Here is an 18,104-nt window from a genome sequence, read left to right as displayed (position 1 = left end):
CCCAAGTCCACACTTACACAGAGAAACAGTTCAGTATTTATACATAATCATTATCAGTTTTTGTGACCAGAGCATATTCAGGAATTCGATTAGTAATAGAATCGTGAGCAATATCATTAATCAGGTTTTAACTTGCTGACCTCCCAGAACTCTTTGTCTCATTATTCATAACCTTATCTTGTCCTTTGATGGAACAGAAGAAGGTCGATGACTCCTTCCTCCCTGGCCTTATCTTGTTTTATTTACTCATACTGCCTTATTAACTCTTACAGGGGTCTGGCATTTTGAAATAGCTTGGTCAGCGTTCTTACATTATACCAGAGAGTTGACCAATTTTCCCAGCATGCTGCTGCTTAGTTCGTACAATTCCACAGAGATGGTCATTGCCCATCAGTTATGTGGCATGAATGTCACTTCCACTTATCAGCTCAAGCCCGAATGTTGTCCAGCTCTTGCTTTCATTGTAACAGTCCTCCCCCAATCTCCGCACCTCAAATCCCTCCTCGTAGTTTATCTTTTTTCTCTGCTGTTCAGCTTCCACTTATTTCTTCTTTGTAAAGTCCTTCTCTACCTGAAATGCAAAACAGAAATGTAAGTAATTGGAATGCTGGATGGAACACTGACAATGTCATGATGGAAAAATCAATTGAAGTCAACCCCACCTCCAAGCAGGAAATCACATTCCTGACTGATGCTTTACAATACATTTTGTTCTAAAGTTCACCAATATTACTACCAGGCTTCCCTCTGCAACTAAAGATGAGGATTTGAGAGGGAGAGAACAAGAAACAACGTTTTCAAAATTTATTTGCTGTTTGTGTCACTACTCCTGCCAATGTGATGTTGTTTTCTTATTGACCCATTTTGTGGATTAAAGAGAATAGTATCGTTTCGTTGCTATGTTTTGCATGTGTTTCAGTGTCGCATTCAGTGAGGTGTAACATGCTCACTGTCTGTTCACAGGAGTCTAAAAAACATTTGGATGGCCTGGGGACACTCGGTCTCGGGACTCTCATCAAAGAAATCACAGCCAATGAGGATGATGCAGTGGAGTCTGATGAAAGGAGCAGCAATGCAGAGGGTAAGCAATGGATTTTCTTTGAAATGTGGTTTAATTTGAAAGATATAATTTGTCTTACAGGTTGTACTCCTTGCTGACCTTCCAAGTGTGCCCTACATAAATTCCAGAACTCCATAGTCCACATCTTGTCCGGCTTTTATCAAGTTGACAATTTTCATCCTCAATTGCCTCTAGGGCTTTACTCCATTCGTCTGTTGAAGTCTTTTCCAGGCTTATATTCTAATATGTACCTTCCACTCCCCAGTTGACTGTGTTACATCCTTTCCTCTGTTCAACCACTGATGGAAAAGTCTTCAGACATCACACCTCTGCATCGTGGAAAATCAGTCCACGATGACATCCCTTCCCAAACCTCCAAAATTATCTTCAGTGACTATTGATCTTTTACTTTGTGTTAAATACTTGCACATAATTAACAGTCCTAAATATTTAATGTCCCTTCCTCTCCAGCTATAATCTTAGATTATTTGCAGTCTTGTAGTACTGTTTGACAGCAAACTTGTGGTTTTGCTCCAATATCTTCTCCATCACGACAGCAATTCGTGTCCACATCTATAATATAGTCGACCTGAGCCTATCTGCTACTGAAACCCTCAGTGACGCACCATCCTGACTTGGAAATATATTGCGATTCTTTCATTGTCATTAAGTTAATATTCAGCAACCCAGCACCATGTGGAGGCACCATCATCACTTATTCTAGCAGTCATATTCTTCGGGAAACTAGGGATGGCCAGTAAATGCAATCCGTGACCATATTCTAAGAAGAATTACAAACTTCACGATTCAGATACTTTCCTTGTCAACCTTTCATCACACCACCTTCTACAAATTCAAGCTTGTTCAAAATGTTGTTTCTTTTGTCCTGTCCTGCACCAAATCTAACTTGTCTATCCTTCCCAAACTCAGTGGCCTACTTTTCAAATTTAAAATTCTCATCCTGTCTTTAAATCCCATTTTTGTCATGGTTTTGCCGCTGTCCACTTTGTACAATGTTTTTGGCCTCTTGTGCTCCTCCTCCTTCACTACAACATTGCCGGCTACACTTTTAGTCACAAGCCTGACTTTCATGGAATTCCTCCCGAAAATTTCTCTGTCTCTTACCCTCTTCCTTAGTCTGGTAAGAACCTCCTTAAAACATATATCTTTGACCAAGTCTTTGACCAAACTTCATAACCTCTAGATCAGCAAATGTAGAGGGACTTGGAACATTGTTTATTCCATAAAAGGTGCTATATAATTTCAAACAATTGTTCAAAGTAAATGTGCAAGTCGGTGATAGCCATATATACTATGTTTCTTGGATACAAAGTTCCATCTCATTTCCCACTCTGCCCCTGTAAATAAGCATGTTCATCACACTATTGTCATGCTTATTTCTATCTGTAACGAACATTACCTGCCTTTGCTGCACCCTCAACTCACACTGCCGAAGCTCTCGTATGCTTTTGTAACCTGTCAATTCGTTTGCTAAATGCTGTCCTGATTCATCCTTTGTCTCTGACCTGTTGCGCACATCTGACCATTGCCATACAAGCAACATCTTTGCGTTGAGTTATGCCCCTCTATTTTCCTATCCTCCTTTAAGACTCTCCTTAAAACTCAAACTTCTTAATCTCACTTCCTTTGGCTTGATGTCCATTTTCATTTTACATCTCAGTGAAATGTTTTGGCTCTATACAAATGCACGACTTTGCTCATTTTCTTCCTGAAGATCTACAAACAAGCTCAGAACTGCTCTGTGTTGTACCTCAACCTCAGGCAGCATTTACCTGATCTGATTAATGATTATTTTTCTGTATATAGGTTGGATTCAGAGTAAAGATGATGCCATTGATTACTCAGATATCAATGAGGTAGCAGAAGATGAGACCCGAAGGTATCGTCAGGTGATGGGAAATCTTCAGCCTCTAAGGAAACTGGGTAAATAGGGTTATTCGATATATATTAATCAGTTATCTGTCTAATTAATGCATGAATGAATAGTAAAGTCTGATATTTTAATGATTTGTAATAAAACTGAAAAATTATGTAAGCATGTCACTAATCGCCTCAGCAGATTTGTGATAAGTAATGAATTCAATATGCAGAAAATAGAATGAAAAGCCTGTGTTATTGTTTCAAGCACAAGAGTAGGGGTTGGTGGGCTTGTGTAAGGAAAAAAAACCTAATAACTTGAGGTGGGAATGCCACCTCATTCCCAGGGGAATTGTGATGCCTAATATTTCAATTTTGCATTTTTCAGCTTATTACAGATTTTCCACATTGTTGACTTTTGGAAATTGATCTCCAACATGTTGGACTTTAAATGTTTCTAGTATAGGAATCTCAATTTCTAAAATTGGTGAAAATGCTGATATTAATGAGGAGATGACTGGCTTAATTTAAAGCACATAATCCTTTTAATAAATAAGACCTGCCTCCGTATAATAGAAATTGTACACTAAAGAATCTATCTTACTGGTCACAGAAGACAATGATGATGATGACTATGATGCAGACAGTGAAGATGTGGACTCAAAGCTCATGCCTCCCCCACCACCACCTCCACCATTAAATAAGGAAGAGGCAGCTTCACAGGAATTAAATGGTGAGTTCAAGTCTGTTAATTGAAAAGAGAGACAGAGAGAAATATAAAAATTGTGGTGTACTTTTTTGTGTTGAGCAATAACCTTCTTGAAATCTAGAGCAATGTGGCATTAGTGAACAGGCTAGTAATTGTAGTAGTGCTGAGATATACGGATATAAGAGTCTAGATATCGTAGAACTATAATTTCATCCAATTGACAGCAACTTCCAACCATCCAGACCAAGACCACCATAGTTCAGAAGGGTGCCAGCTATTCAACCATGACAATCATATGCCCAGTGAGGGGTGGGGTGGGAGGTGGACTCTACAGCAGAATGGAAATATGACCAAAAGAGGGGACTCTAAATATAGGAGGCCAGTTGGCATTCTGTGCAATAAGATTCTCAAAGGGTGTGTTGCCTATCTGGTGCCAACATAAGGGATATTTTGTGATAGTTGGAGGGGAACTTAGAAAGGGAGTGGGTAGATCCAATGGTCATAGTCCATGTTGGAACAAACACAGGCAGGGACAGGGAGGAGGTCCCTCTGAAAGTGTATCAGGAGTTAGGCATTAAATTATCTCTGGTTTATTGCCTAAGCCACAGAGACATGGCATAGATACAGAAGATCAAGAGAATTGACACAAAAACAGAAAATGCTGGAAAATCTCAGCAGGCCTGACAGCATCTGTGGGGAGAGAATAGAGCCAACATTTCGATTCCAGATGATTCTTCATCAGAGCTGAGAGCAAAGAGAATCAGCAGAGATAAGAGAATTAACATGTTAAAGGGTTGGTGTGGGAAAAAGGGCTCTTTTTCATGAGACACTGGCACAATTTCTGGGACAGGAGGGAGCTGTACTGATGGGAAGATGCCCAACTGAACTGGGGTGGGACCTGTGTCCTGGTGGAAGAGGTAAATAGGGAGATGTCAAAGGCTTGAATAAACTCGTAAAGTGGCAGGCAGCACGGTGGCACAGTAGTTAGCACAGTTGCCTCACAACGCCAGAAACCTGGGTTCAATATTGGCCTTGGGTGACTGCCTGTACGGAGTTTGCACATTCTCCCCATGTGTGTGGGTTTCCTCCAGGTGCTCTGGTTTTGTCCTGCACTTCAAAGATGTTGATTGGCCATGCTCAATTGCCCCTTAGTGTGAGGGAGATTAGCAGGGTAAATACATGGGGTAACGGGGATAGGACCTGGGTGGGATTGCTGGCGGTGCAGACATGATGGGCCGAATGGCCGTCTTCTGCACTGTTGGGATTCTATGAAATCGACATTTGTTCGGTACATAGACAGCAGAGCAATGCATGATAAGAGAGAATGCAAAGAGATTAGGAGAGAAATAACAAAAATTGAGTTTAATTATCAAGGAACCTAAAATAGTAAAATATTTTACGAGCACATTGATAAAAAAGGAAGAGGAAGACAGGAACAGGACGTCAAAGAAACAGACAGGATAACATCATAATGTAAAAGAGATGGGAGCAATATTAAATAATTATTTTGCTTTGACATTTACCAGGAAGATAGAACATGTAGACATGACATTGAATGATGAATAATGAGTTAAGTGCATTAAAATAAAAAAATTAAACAAACCAAACTCGAAGGCAATACAACGCTGGCCCAGATGGATTGCATCCACACATTTTAAAATAACCTAGGCAGAAAGCAGAGGCATTGCGACACATTTATAATAATACTCGGCTGTTTTCTGTCTGGATTGTTTTGTTTGGTTTGGAGTGGCAACAGCAGCACGAAAACAGCAGAAGGTGAGGGTGTGACCTGAGATACTTAATAGGATATTATGATGTATTCCAGGTTATAAGTGAGGGTTATATTATCTCTCAACAAATTTACCATACTTGGGTCATTGCAACCTTGCCTATAAAAACAGATCCCATGATGTTTCAAGACTGTGTTTAGTTGTTACATCACATTAGAGGCCTATAACTGCTATCCTTCAGAGTTTTTACAGACTTGACCCAAGTTTGGAAGGATGAAATTTATATTGTATCACTGATTTTCGCTATTCAAGTGAATACATTTTTACATGTCCATTGTCAGGTTTATTGAATTTCCAGTATCAAAAGTTTGTATGAGATTTTTTAGCCATTAATAACTTTGGTCTGTGGTAACCCTGGCAGGAGAGATTGTTTCAGTAAGGGATGGTGTGGGATTAATGAGAAGAATGGGATGGCGGGGGACATATGGAAGGAATGGAATGAGGATGACATGGGAGGGTGGATTACCGAATGGAATTGGTTAAGTATGGCATAAAACTCCAATGGCCTCCCACTGTACAGATTTGGACTCGAGGAAGGAATGGTTAAAATGTTGGCATGAAACTTGAATTGTAAATAAGGACTTTGTTATGGAACATGGTTGGCAATTAGGGTGCTGTATATTGAATTATAGTTGCAGAAATTATAAAGGCAGAATTCAGGGAAGTAGAATATTTATCCCAATAATATTGAGCCCATCAGATGTAAACCTGCCTGTTCAACTCAGGGTGGGGGGGGATCATGACACCAAATTGTTAATTGGGTGGTTGGGGGAGGTAGGTGTTGATGAGGTAGATGATCAATAAGAGGAGGACTGCAACAAATTATAGGATGTTAATATACTTGCAGAATGGGCAGATAGCAAATTACATTGAACACAGATAAACGTAAAGTAGGAAGAATAGGTCGATCACTTATTACTTGGAAGTTGTGAGTCTAGGTGGGAGAGTGGAATAAAGGGATCTCAAAATACAAATACACCACTGACTAAAGGTTGTGCCACAAACCGTTAAAGAAAAAGTAAATTAAGCACTATTTCTGGAGGATAGAATTGAAAAATAGCAAAATTATGCTCAGCCTTGATTAGAACATTCCTGGAGTATTGCGTGTAGTTCTGGTTGTCATATTATGAAAAGGATATAGAGGGACTGGAGAGGGTGCGGAGAAGATTTCCAAGGACAATATCAGAAATGTGAGCGTATACATACCAGGAAAGGGGAAAAAAAGGTTGGGTTTCTTTTCTGTTGAAAGAAAAGGCTGAGGGGTGACCTAATAGAGTTCTCTAAAGATTATGCAAGGTTTTGATCATATGGATACAGACAGACTATTTCCACTTGTGGGGTAGATCATAATGAGAAGCCATCAATACAAGATAATCAGCAAAACATCCAATAGGGAATTCAGAAAAAACACCTTCACCCAGTGTGGTGCGATTGCAGAACTTGCTACCACAGGGAATAGATGAAGTGAATATTGTAGATGTGTTTAAGGGAATTCCAGTCAAGCATATGAGGGAGAAGGGAACAAGAGGGTAAGGCTGATAAGTTTACATGAGGAAAGATGGAAGGAGTCCTGAGCAGAGCATAAAATGTTGCATGGATTAGATGGGCGAAATCGCCTGTTTCTGTACTATTATCCTACGTCATCATGAATTACAAACTGAGTAGGCAGATTTATCATCAGTATAAGCCCAATAGAATGATTAACTTAAATTTGTTTTAGTTCCTATTGTGGGGATAATCTTCCTTCATTGATAAAAGCATGAACTTCGAATAGTCACCATACAAGAGCACTGTTTGTGATAGAAATTCCTGCAGTGAGCAGGAAGAAAATTGTAGTGTGAGTTGCCTCAATGCGAATTTTATACTATATGCACTTGACTACAAGGTTGTGATGGATAGAATGCAATATTTTGGTAACTTATTTTTTTTTCTTCACGCAGCAAATGGAGTAAATTCAGCAGTGCCTAATTCCAGCACTACTGGAGGAACTCGTGCTGCTGATGCCCTTTTCCCTCGTTCAGTCGCTGATGAGAATGATGGAATCATTTTACCTTCCATAATTGCTCCTTCATCCTCCTCAGAGAAGGTTGAATTTAGCAGTTCCTCTGATTCAGAGTCTGAAACAGACCGACACATTCCACGATCAAGGCAGAATGAATCTCAGAAAGAAGATAAACTCACATTGCCGCTGGCAGGTATCATGCAGCGAGATTCAACCAAGCAGTTACCCAATGTTACAGAACTCTTCCCAGAATTTCGGCCAGGACAGGTGAGAAACTATTTATTTGGATTCCCTATGCATTGAATTAAATAGGGGAATATAAGTGCATGTGAAAATGTTTTCTGAGATCATGAAGGAGGTGACTGCCTGGTGGCTCTCCTGGGAGAGACAGGTGTTTAAGTCTGGAATGTCTGAGAGAAGAATCATCTGACATCTAATCAACTAAAACATAAAATTAAGTACGTAGCTCAACAAATACACAATGGTGAAGGTTACAGGTTTACAATTCCTGAAAGTCATAAACATAATTTGAGTGTAAAAATAACTAATAATCCCATAATACTTTGCAATAAAAATGGAGTTTCACTTGGCCGCCATAAATTAGTGACCCTGATTATATTTTGGTTGTTGCTTACAAAACAACATATGGTCTGTGACCAATGCCATGGAGGTCTGCTTTTGCTCTTCAATAGAAAAGAATGCTGATTTGATTAGAACATTCTGTTTTAAAGTTTATCTCAACTTCTTATGTCAGGCTCTGTTAGTGGAGCAAACCGTTATACAAACTGTCATGTGTTAGCAATAAACATTAAGTCTACAGGTGGTGCTTTAAATGTCTGATTTCTATTTTGACTGTGTCAATGTTTGCGGATCAGTGGCTGTGCGGCAGCCCTTTGTTCTCAGTAACTTAGTCCAGCCTTTGTCTCAGACCTTTCCTTTGTACTGTTTTTTTGCCATGAATCATAACTAAAAACCCAGTGTTGGGTGATGTGGATCAACTATTTTATCAAATGATAAGATTATTGTTGGGCAACACAACGTGGTATGGTGTATTTCCCTTACTGGATTATGTTACATTGTTTTAATAGATAGAGTTCCTTCGGCACGTTGTTACATGTTGAGAGGATGTTTTATCTCATTTCCAATTCCTGGAATCCCCCTGGTTGTGATGGTTAAGTAAGGCTACAGTAGATGATTCGTTCATTTAATTCTCTTACCTTGCAGGTGTTACGTTTTTTGCGTCTCTTTGGACCTGGAAAAAATATCCCATCAGTTTGGCGAAGTGCGAGGAGGAAAAGAAAAAAGAAGCACCGGGATCCACAACCGGAGGCTCCCATACAAGAAGGAGAGGGAGAAGAAACAACAAAGGAACAAAAGTCTGGCTGGGAGTATCATTATGCTGCACCCCCACCACCTGAACAGTGCCTCTCTGATGATGAGGTATGTAATGTATAACCCAACACCTGAAAAATACCCCTCTGATGATGAGAAATGTAACGTGTAACCCCAGTACCTGAAAAGTGCTTCCCTAATGAAATATGTGATGTGCACAGCCACTGCTTGAATAGTGCCTGATAGTGATGGATGTAATGTGCACCTCCACCACCTGAGCAGTGCCTATCTGATGATGAGGTATGTAATATGCAAAGTGTGAGGAATAGATGGAATAAGCGAGGGACAGGAGGTTTGGAGCATATACCATATTGTTGGTCTGGACCCAAATAATATCATATAATCAGCATCCTAAGCTTGCATTTAACTGCAGAGCATCACACAGAGCCCCATGATAGAAGCCAAGAGGTCTATGTTGCACAACATCTCTGCCAACCATATTCCTCTGAGTTGCCTGCTTGAACTATGTGGCTATCACAGCAGTGCACACCTGGCAATTCCCACAAGAGGAATCAAAGCACCAACAAACTAAGAAACTGAAATTTATATACTTATATTTCCCATGAAGATGTTCTAAACACTTCACAGCCAATTAAGTACTTTAACAAAAAAAATGTTATCATCGAGGGAAATGCAGCAGCCAGTATGCCAGAAAAAAGTGAGATAATTGACACATAATATACTTCAGTGGTGTTGATTGAGGCACCGATGCTGGCCAAGACACCAAGAGAAGAAGCCCCTGTTCCTCTCCTTGGTATCCCTGGTGCTCACCTGAATGGGAAAACCCATTTGAATTATGTCAATTTGGATAACATAGGTTCATTCAATATTGCACTGATGTGTCAGCACCAAAGCACTCATTTGCTTTGGAGTAGAGCCTGAATCCACTTCTCATGTTTAAACTGATTAGATTTAAACTGTCAAAATGATTAAATCAGCAACAGAACAAAGAACAATACAGCACAGGAACAGGCCCTTCGGCCCTCCAAGCCCGTGCCGCTCCCTGGTCCAAACTAGACCATTCTTTTGTATCCCTCCATTCCCACTCCATTCATATGGCTATCTAGATAAGTCTTAAACGTTCCCAGTGTGTTCGCCTCCACCACCTTGCCTGGCAGCGCATTAACACTTCTAACTGCACAGGTTTTCAGTTTTTCCCTTTCTTTTTCTTACTCTTCTGTGAGAGGAAGCAAGACCATTTGAATTGTTCTTCTGAAAAAAAAGTGAAAGAACTAAGTAAATTATAGGTTCCAATGACTCAAGAATCTAAGGGCTACCAATTTGTGGGTCCTTGTTTGATGGTGCAAAGGCATTGACATATTTTTGCAGCATGAGAAAAATGTCATAATTTTATAAATCGGAAAGCACAGAATGCAAGTGTTTGTTCTCATTGTTACACTTATTGCGTTTTTGTTTTTCTAGCAGCTTGTAACTAGCTTTCAGTAATTAAATAAATACTTCAGGTATTGTAAAGTATAAAATAGGTTATCACCATAGTTACAACAGACACATTTGGAAACTAGAAGTTAGTGTAGATCAGTGAGAACAGGGTGACTTTTGAGCAGACTTGGTGCAGGATAGGGTAGGAATATCAGAGTTTCCTATGAAGTGGGACAAACAGGATTGGAGACCAGCAAGAAGAGCTTTGGAATTGTTGAGTCCACAGGTTACAAAGGCACAGATTTGTGTTCCAGCAGCAGATAGGCGAATGCAGATGTGGAAACGTGCAATGGGTGGTGTTTAAATTCATAAGGCTGAGAAACAAAAGGTAGGAGGATATTTTGGTGAGAAATTTGATGCGAGGCAGAAGACATTGTGGATTTTTAAAGTGGTGAAACCAAGTGAGATATATATTTGAAGGATCTTGTTCTGTTTATGACCTGAATTTTCTCCCTTATTTGAGTGTTAGTAGTTGAGGTAGACTTGAGACATTCCTTCTCGACTTGCCTCTGAGTGTGAAAGGCAATGGCAAACCATCACTGATTAAAAACTACCAGGAAAACAGAGCAAGGTGAAGTATCAGTCAATAACCTACGGGCAGAGCGCATGAGTGAATGAATACTAAAATAAAAAACTGTTACTTTGTAACCAGAATAAGCTTTACTGCCATTTTCTGTCCTTACTACCTGCAGATTACAATGATGGCTCCTGTGGAGTCCAAGTTCTCTCAGTCCACTGGTGATACAGATAATATAATGGATATGAGACCAAAAGTTGCAGAATGGCGTTACGGACCCGCGCAGCTTTGGTACGATATGTTAGGCGTGCCAGAGGATGGCGAGGGATTTGATTATGGTTTCAAACTCAAGGAAACAATGGAAGAAGACCAGATGCTGGAGGAAGAAGTAACCTGCATGGTAGAGGTACAGGTGAGCAATGCAAACTTAAGGGGAAAAATCCAATGCGCGAGTTAAAGTGGATTGAGAGTCCTAGTTTGTTTTTTCCTTAGGTAAACTGTGTTTTCTATGCTTTTACTTAGAAATGAGTGCTAGATTTTCCATCCATTTTGACAATAACTGATAATTTAGCCCTGAAACTCTTTTGAAAATGTTTGCTTGAAGCTGTAACTATCAGGAGGCAAAGAATGATTGTTGTTGCATATTGATTGTGATCCATCTTATACTGTCCATGGGAAGTTCATGAATGTAAAAATAGCAGTTTAAGTCCGAGACGACTGAGCATATTAAATCCATGAGATGTGAAACACCCCTTGCCCTTCAGGGGGTTGTCTCAAATTTGTTTGAATTTTCTCTGAATATTGTATAAATCCAGACTTAACCGTGGCTTGAATGATTGGAACGTATTAAGAGCAACCTTTTCTCTTCCTCCGGAAAGGACCCTAGTGAATTTCTTTTTGTTGAGGAGTTTGTTGCCACGAGCAAACTTGCATGTTATCAGATTTCTATTTGAACCTGGATCTTGGATTGCAGAACAACTTATAAATTGTATTTAATCCTGCACCTGGAGACAATTTCAACTCCAGGTGCAGGCTTCCCCCACCCTCCCAAGTTCATTTCTGTCAGTTACTATTTGTTTTTCAATTTTATTATTTCCTCTTCATTTGCTTTTGTTAGACTACTTGTGCACCAAATGAAAAGCATAGGAGGATTTGTTTTTGTTTATTTCAAGGATGTTCTGTAAAAAAAACATGTTCCATTTATTTTCTAATTTTATTTGTCAACATTCTCTTATTAAGTAAGTTTGAGAATTAGATTTGAAGGTTGCACTTACCAAGCTGAAACATTTTCTGAGAATTTCATTTTTAATGAGCTACCCCTGTTACCCTTGTTATTAATAATAAATAAAAGTTTCTTCCCAAATCCCATTCCCTTAGAAATTAGTTACAGGCATGTCAGTTTGCTATTTTCAAACATGTTAATTGTTCAAAAAAAAAAGCTGGGTTAATGAAAACAACCAACCTAGTTTCAATTCTGGAACAAGTTACCTGGGCCATAGCAAGGTTTCTGCTCAAATCTTTTTTTTTGTTCCTGGGATGTGGACATTGTTGGCTTGGCCAGCATTTTTTCTTATCCCTCATTTCCCTTGAGAAGGTGGTGGAGAACTGCCGTCTTAAACAGCTGCAGTCCATGTGGTGTAGGTACACCCAGAGTGATGTTCGGAAAAGAGTTCCAGGATTTTGACCTAGGAATGGCGATAGAGTTCCAAGTCAGGATTGTGTGTTTCTTGGAGGGCACTTGCAAGTGGTGGTGTCCCCATGCATCTGCTGTCCTTGTCCTTCGAGGTGGTAGAGGTCACAGATTTGGAAAGAGTCTTGGTGAGTTACTGCAGTGCATCTTGTAGATGCTGTACACTGCCACCACTGTGTGTTTGGTGGTAGAGGGGGTGAATGTTGAAGGGGATGAATGGGATGCCAATCAATAAAGCTGCTTTTTCTTGAATGGTGTTGAGCTTCTTGAGTCTTGTTGGAGCTGCACTCATTGCTGCTCGTGACCAGTATTCCATCACACTCCTGACGTGCCTTGTAGATAGTGGACTGGCTTTGAGGAGTCAGGAGGTGAGATCCTCGCCACAGAATTCCCAGCCTCTATATGCTCTTGGAGCCACAATATTTATACGGCTGGCCCAGTACAGTTTCTGGTTCATGGTAATTCCAGAATGTTGATAGTGAGGGATTCAGCAATGGTATTGCCATTGAATATCAATGGGAGATAGTTAGATTCTCTCTTGCTGGAGGTGGTCATTGCTCAGTATTTCTGTGGTGTGAATGTACTTGCCACTTATTAGTCCAAGCTATAATATTATCCAAGTCTTGCTGCACATTGACACAAACTACTTTACCTGTGGAGTTGTGAATGGTGCAGAACATTGTGCAATCATCAGTGAACATCCCCACCATTGACCTTATAATGGAACTTTTACCATCTTTGCTATTTAACTTTTACAATTTTAAGCATTTCTGTAATTCAAATAATGCTTGTCAACCACCTCTCAAAATGCTCTATCCATGCTCATATATCATCCCCAACGCTTTGAATTCCTATCTTGCGCAATAGCTTTTTATGTGGTGTCTTCTTGAATGCCGTTTGGAAATTCAAGTACACTACCTTTACTGAGTCCCTATGGTGCTACCACTGAGTACCATGTTGCATTATGGGTTCATCTGATGTCTCAATGATGAAATCTTGAGACTTGTATATTTGAACATCAAAGATTTATTGTTAATCTTCTACTACTTACAGATCCCAGTTAATGTCATGCATGGTGCTACTCCCAGAATATTCTCTGAATCACTTAACATGTGACTGTATACATCATACCATGGGTGGCTTCTTTGGTGGCCTGATTTTCTTAAAAACTTAAAATTATTTAAAAACTAAATTTGCAAAGGCAAGGTCTCTGCTCAAGACGTAACTAAAATGTATTTAAAACATGAAAAATCATACAAGACAAAAAAACATTAATCTATGGCCGTTGGGAGGCCTTTGGATAGTCAAATAGCTCTGGGTCAGCGCCACAAGACCTCTCCAAAGATCTAAGGCACTGAGCCAAAATACAGTACACCTTCCGCTATCTAAGATACTCCTAATTAGCTTAAATTCAATTTCATTTCATATTAACATGTCAGTCCAAAACATGACAGATTGCCTCAGCCATTTGCGATGTGTTACTTGACATAATGATATTTCATTTGTCCATCTTAATACCGGATTGCTTCCCCCTGGCAAGACTCATTTCCTTGTTGCTATGTTGCTCAGGACACCTCTATCCTAATCCCACTTCCATAGGCGTATTGCCAAAGCAATCTGATAGTGTCTCTTCTGGGCCCATGAAAAGACACTTTCTATGTCCTGGACAATAGATGCCTTACTATTTTGACACTTAATGTTTTAATAACTGTCCCGGCACTGGCAACTATCATGTATATTCTGCTTTCTTATGGATTCTAGCTACTGAACTTTTGAACTCCTATCATCATTTCGGCAGCGCTCACATTCTGACATTTAGCGAACAAATACATTATTTAGTAAAAATATACTTAATATGTCAAAATACATCACTTAATATTTAAATATATGAATACTTAATATTTAAAAATCATATCACATTTATTTTAATTCTGTTACTGCATTCACACATGAGCAAACCGCTAACATTATCTTGTTGGGTAAAAATCATCTTAACCCTTTCCCTCCAAGCTATCACTAAGAACTAAAAATCTACCTGTGGATCTGCTAGCTGATACAAAATCCCTGTCCACAATGGTACTATTCTCTAATGTAACATTAACCTTTGCTCTGCTGAGCACCTTTACATTACATGTAGGCATATAATTAAACACCCATTACATCATCAACAAATTCTAGTAAATTATCAAGCATAATTTCCCTTTCTGATTTTCTAAATATCTACGACTTCCTTATTACTGAATGCCAGCATTTTCTCGATGACAGATGTTAGGATAAGTTGAGTATGATATGTTAACATGGATGAAGGATTGGCTATCAGAAAACTGAGTTGGGACAACTGGGTCATTTACAGTTGGCAAATAAGGTGCCACAGGGATCAGTGCTAATGCCTACAAACTCCTGTGTTCTGTCTCCCTCCTATCTTAACTACCTTTGCAGATTTTTAATTTGTTGGATCCTTTCTCAAATCTAGGGAATTTTGGAAAATTACAACCAATGCATCCACTATTTCTGTAGGATGCAGACCATCAGGTCTAGGTGACTTGTCAGTCTTTAATCTGATAAATTTGGTCCAATAAGTCTCCTTACCTAAGGAAGGATATACTTGCTATAGAGGGAGTGCAACAAATGTTCACTAAATTAATTCTTGGGATGGAAGGATTGTCCTATGAGGAAGTATTAAATAGACTGAGCGTTTATTCTCTGGAGTTTAGAAGAATAAGTGGTGATCTCATTCAAACATGCGAAATTCTTTCAGAGCTCAACAGGGTGGATATGAAGGATGTTCCCTCCCTGGATGGGGTAGGAGCCTGGAATTGGGGGGCGCGGATTCAGAATATGGGGAAGGCCATTTAAGACCGATGAGGAGAAATTTCTGAAGGTGGTAAACCTTTGGAATTCTCTCTCCCAGAAGGCTGTGGAGGCTTAGTCATTGAGTATGTTCAAGGCTGAGATTGATAGATTTAGACATATTAAAAAGATCGAGATTATGGGGATAGTGCAAGAAAATCCTGTTGAGGTAGAAGGTCAGTCATGAATGCACAAGTGAGCTTGAAGGGCTGAATGGCCTCCTGTTCCTATTTATTATGTTCTTTGGTTTGTCTATTTTCCTCCAGTGATTGTTTTAAGTTCCTCCCACCCCTTTGCCCCTTGACATTCTACTATTATTGGGACGCTTTTAGTGTTTTACACCACAGAGTAAAACAAAGCATTTGTTCAAATTCTCCGCCCTTTCCTTGTTTATCATTATCGATTCCCCAATTTTATTCTCTAAAGGGTCAATGTTTACTTAAACTACACTGTTTTTTACATAATTGTAGAAGCTATTACTGTCTGTTTCATGTTTCTTACTGGTTTACCGTCATAATAAGGGATATAGATAGTCTAAGTGAGTGGGCGAGGGTCTGGCAGATGGAGTGGATTGTTGGTAAATGTGAGGTCATCCATTTTGGTAGGAATAACAGCAAAATGGACTATTATTTAAATGGTAAAGAACTGCAGCATGCGGCTGTGCAGAGGGACCTGGGTGTCCTTGTGCAGGAATCTCAAAGAGTTGGTTTGCAGGTGCAGCAGGTAATTAAGGCAAATGGAATTTTGTCTTTCATTGCTAGAGGGATGGAGTTTAAAAACAGCGAGATTATGTTGTAGCTGTATAAGGTGCTGGTGAGGCCACACCTGGAGTACTGTGTACAGTTTTGGTCTCCTTACTTGAAAAAGGATATACTGGCACTGGAGGGGATGCAAAGGAGATTCACTAGGTTGATTCCAGAGTTGAGAGGGTTGGCTTATGAGGAGAGACTGAGTAGACTGGGGCTATACTCATTGGAATTCTGAAGAATGAGGGGAGTTCTTATAGAAACATATAAGATTATGAAGGGAATAGATAAGATAAAGCAGGGAAGTTGTTTCTATTGGCGGTGAAACTAGAACTTAGGGGGCATAGCCTCAAAATAAGGGGAAGCAGATTTAGGACTGAGTTGAGGAGGAACTTCTTCACACAAAGGGTTGTGAATCTGTGGAATTCCCTGCCCAGTGAAGCAGTTGAGGTTACCTCATTGAATGTTTTTAAGGCAAGAATAGATAAATTTTTGAACAGTAAAGGAATTAAGGGTTATGGTGAGCGGGCGGGTAAGTGGAGCTGAGTCCACAAAAAGGTCAGCCATGATCTTATTGAATGGCGGAGCAGGCTCGAGGGACCAGATGGCCTACTCCTGCTCCTAGTTCTTATGTTCTTATAATCCATTTTCCCTCTTTATTTTTTAATGACCCTTTGCTAGTTTCATAAATTTTCTTAATCTTCTTGCCTATCAAACCTTTGAAACATTGTATACATTTTCTTTCTATTTGATGCAATCATTTACTTCCTTAGTTAACTACAGGTGATCCTTCCTTCTAGTCTTTCTTCCTCAATCAAATGCATCTTTGTTGAGAATCATCTTACCTTTTAACCTATTTTCCCAGTACACTTTAGCCAACTCTTTCTCCATACCAGTGTACTGGCTTCATTTAAGTTTAAGGCAATGGTATGGGAACATAGGAATTAGGAGCGAGAGTAGGCAATTCAGCCCTTCGAGCGCACTCCATCATTCTGTATGATCATGGCTAATCTCCATCTCATCCTAACTCCACTTCATTGCCTTTCCCCATCGCCCATTATCCTGCTTTTGATCAAATATTTATCTATGTCTTTCTTGAATCCATTGATTGATTCTGTATCCACTGCACTCTGGAGCAGTGAGTTCCATAAATTCACAATCCTATATGAAAAGTAGCTTCTCCTTATTCCTGCTTTGCACTCTGCCCTCTTACTCTACAACTATGACCTTTTGTCCTAGACTGTTCTAGAAGGGGGAACATTTGATTAGCATTTGCTTTATCAATCCCATTGAGTATTTTATATACCTCAATCAAATCTCCCCTCATTCTGTACTCCAGCCCATGTTACTCAAGCACTCCTCATACGACAACCCCTTCAAACCTGGAATCAATCTAGTGAACCTCTTCTGAACCATCTCCAGTGCCACCACATCCTTCCTCAAAGGACACAATATTCCAAGTGTGGCCTTATACAATTGTAACAGCATTTCTCTACTTTTATACCCTGGACCCTTTGCAATAAAATCCAAAATTCCATTTGCCTTCCTTATAACATTCTGCACCGGCATATCCACGTTCTGAGACTCATGTACAAGGACACCCAGCTCCCTCTGCACAAACACATTTTGAATCTGTTTCCCATTTAAATAGTAATTTGCCTTTTTATGTTTCCAGCCAAAATAGATAACCTCACATTTATCCACATTACCACCTCCTGCCAGATCCTGGTCCATTCCCCTAGCCTATCAATATCCATTTGTAAACTTTTTATCTCCTCATCATAGCTAGTTTTTCCACCTATTTTTGTGTCGTCAGCAAATTTTGCTATGTTACACTCTGTCCCTACTTGTAGATCATTGATATAGATTGTAAATAGTTGTGGTTCAAGAACTGAACCCTGTGGAACTCTACTAGTTGCAGATTGTCAACTGGAGAAGGACCTAATTATCCCAACCCTCAGAATTCTATCAGTCAGTCGAGCCTCAATCCAAGTCACTACTCTATCCCCAACCCCTTGGGATCTAACCTT

General features: G+C 39.7%; 1 protein-coding gene across 3 annotated transcripts in view; it reads left to right on the top strand.

The window, feature by feature from the left end:
- Positions 1-18,104, top strand: part of taf1 (TAF1 RNA polymerase II, TATA box binding protein (TBP)-associated factor) — a 142,248-nt gene that overhangs the window by 17,481 nt on the left and 106,663 nt on the right. For all 3 annotated transcript variants that reach the window (XM_078211472.1, XM_078211473.1, XM_078211471.1), the window contains exons 4-9: positions 964-1,081; positions 2,888-3,004; positions 3,552-3,671; positions 7,378-7,706; positions 8,664-8,879; positions 10,964-11,200. In XM_078211472.1, coding sequence (XP_078067598.1) covers positions 964-1,081; positions 2,888-3,004; positions 3,552-3,671; positions 7,378-7,706; positions 8,664-8,879; positions 10,964-11,200 — 1,137 coding nt within the window. The remainder of the gene's footprint in view (positions 1-963; positions 1,082-2,887; positions 3,005-3,551; positions 3,672-7,377; positions 7,707-8,663; positions 8,880-10,963; positions 11,201-18,104) is intronic.

The sequence above is a fragment of the Mustelus asterias genome, chromosome 4 (genome assembly GCF_964213995.1).
Source record: "Mustelus asterias chromosome 4, sMusAst1.hap1.1, whole genome shotgun sequence".
Classification (NCBI taxonomy): Eukaryota; Metazoa; Chordata; class Chondrichthyes; order Carcharhiniformes; family Triakidae; genus Mustelus; species Mustelus asterias.
Note: the sequence above shows the minus strand (reverse complement) of the source record. Positions and strands in the feature narration are given on the sequence as shown.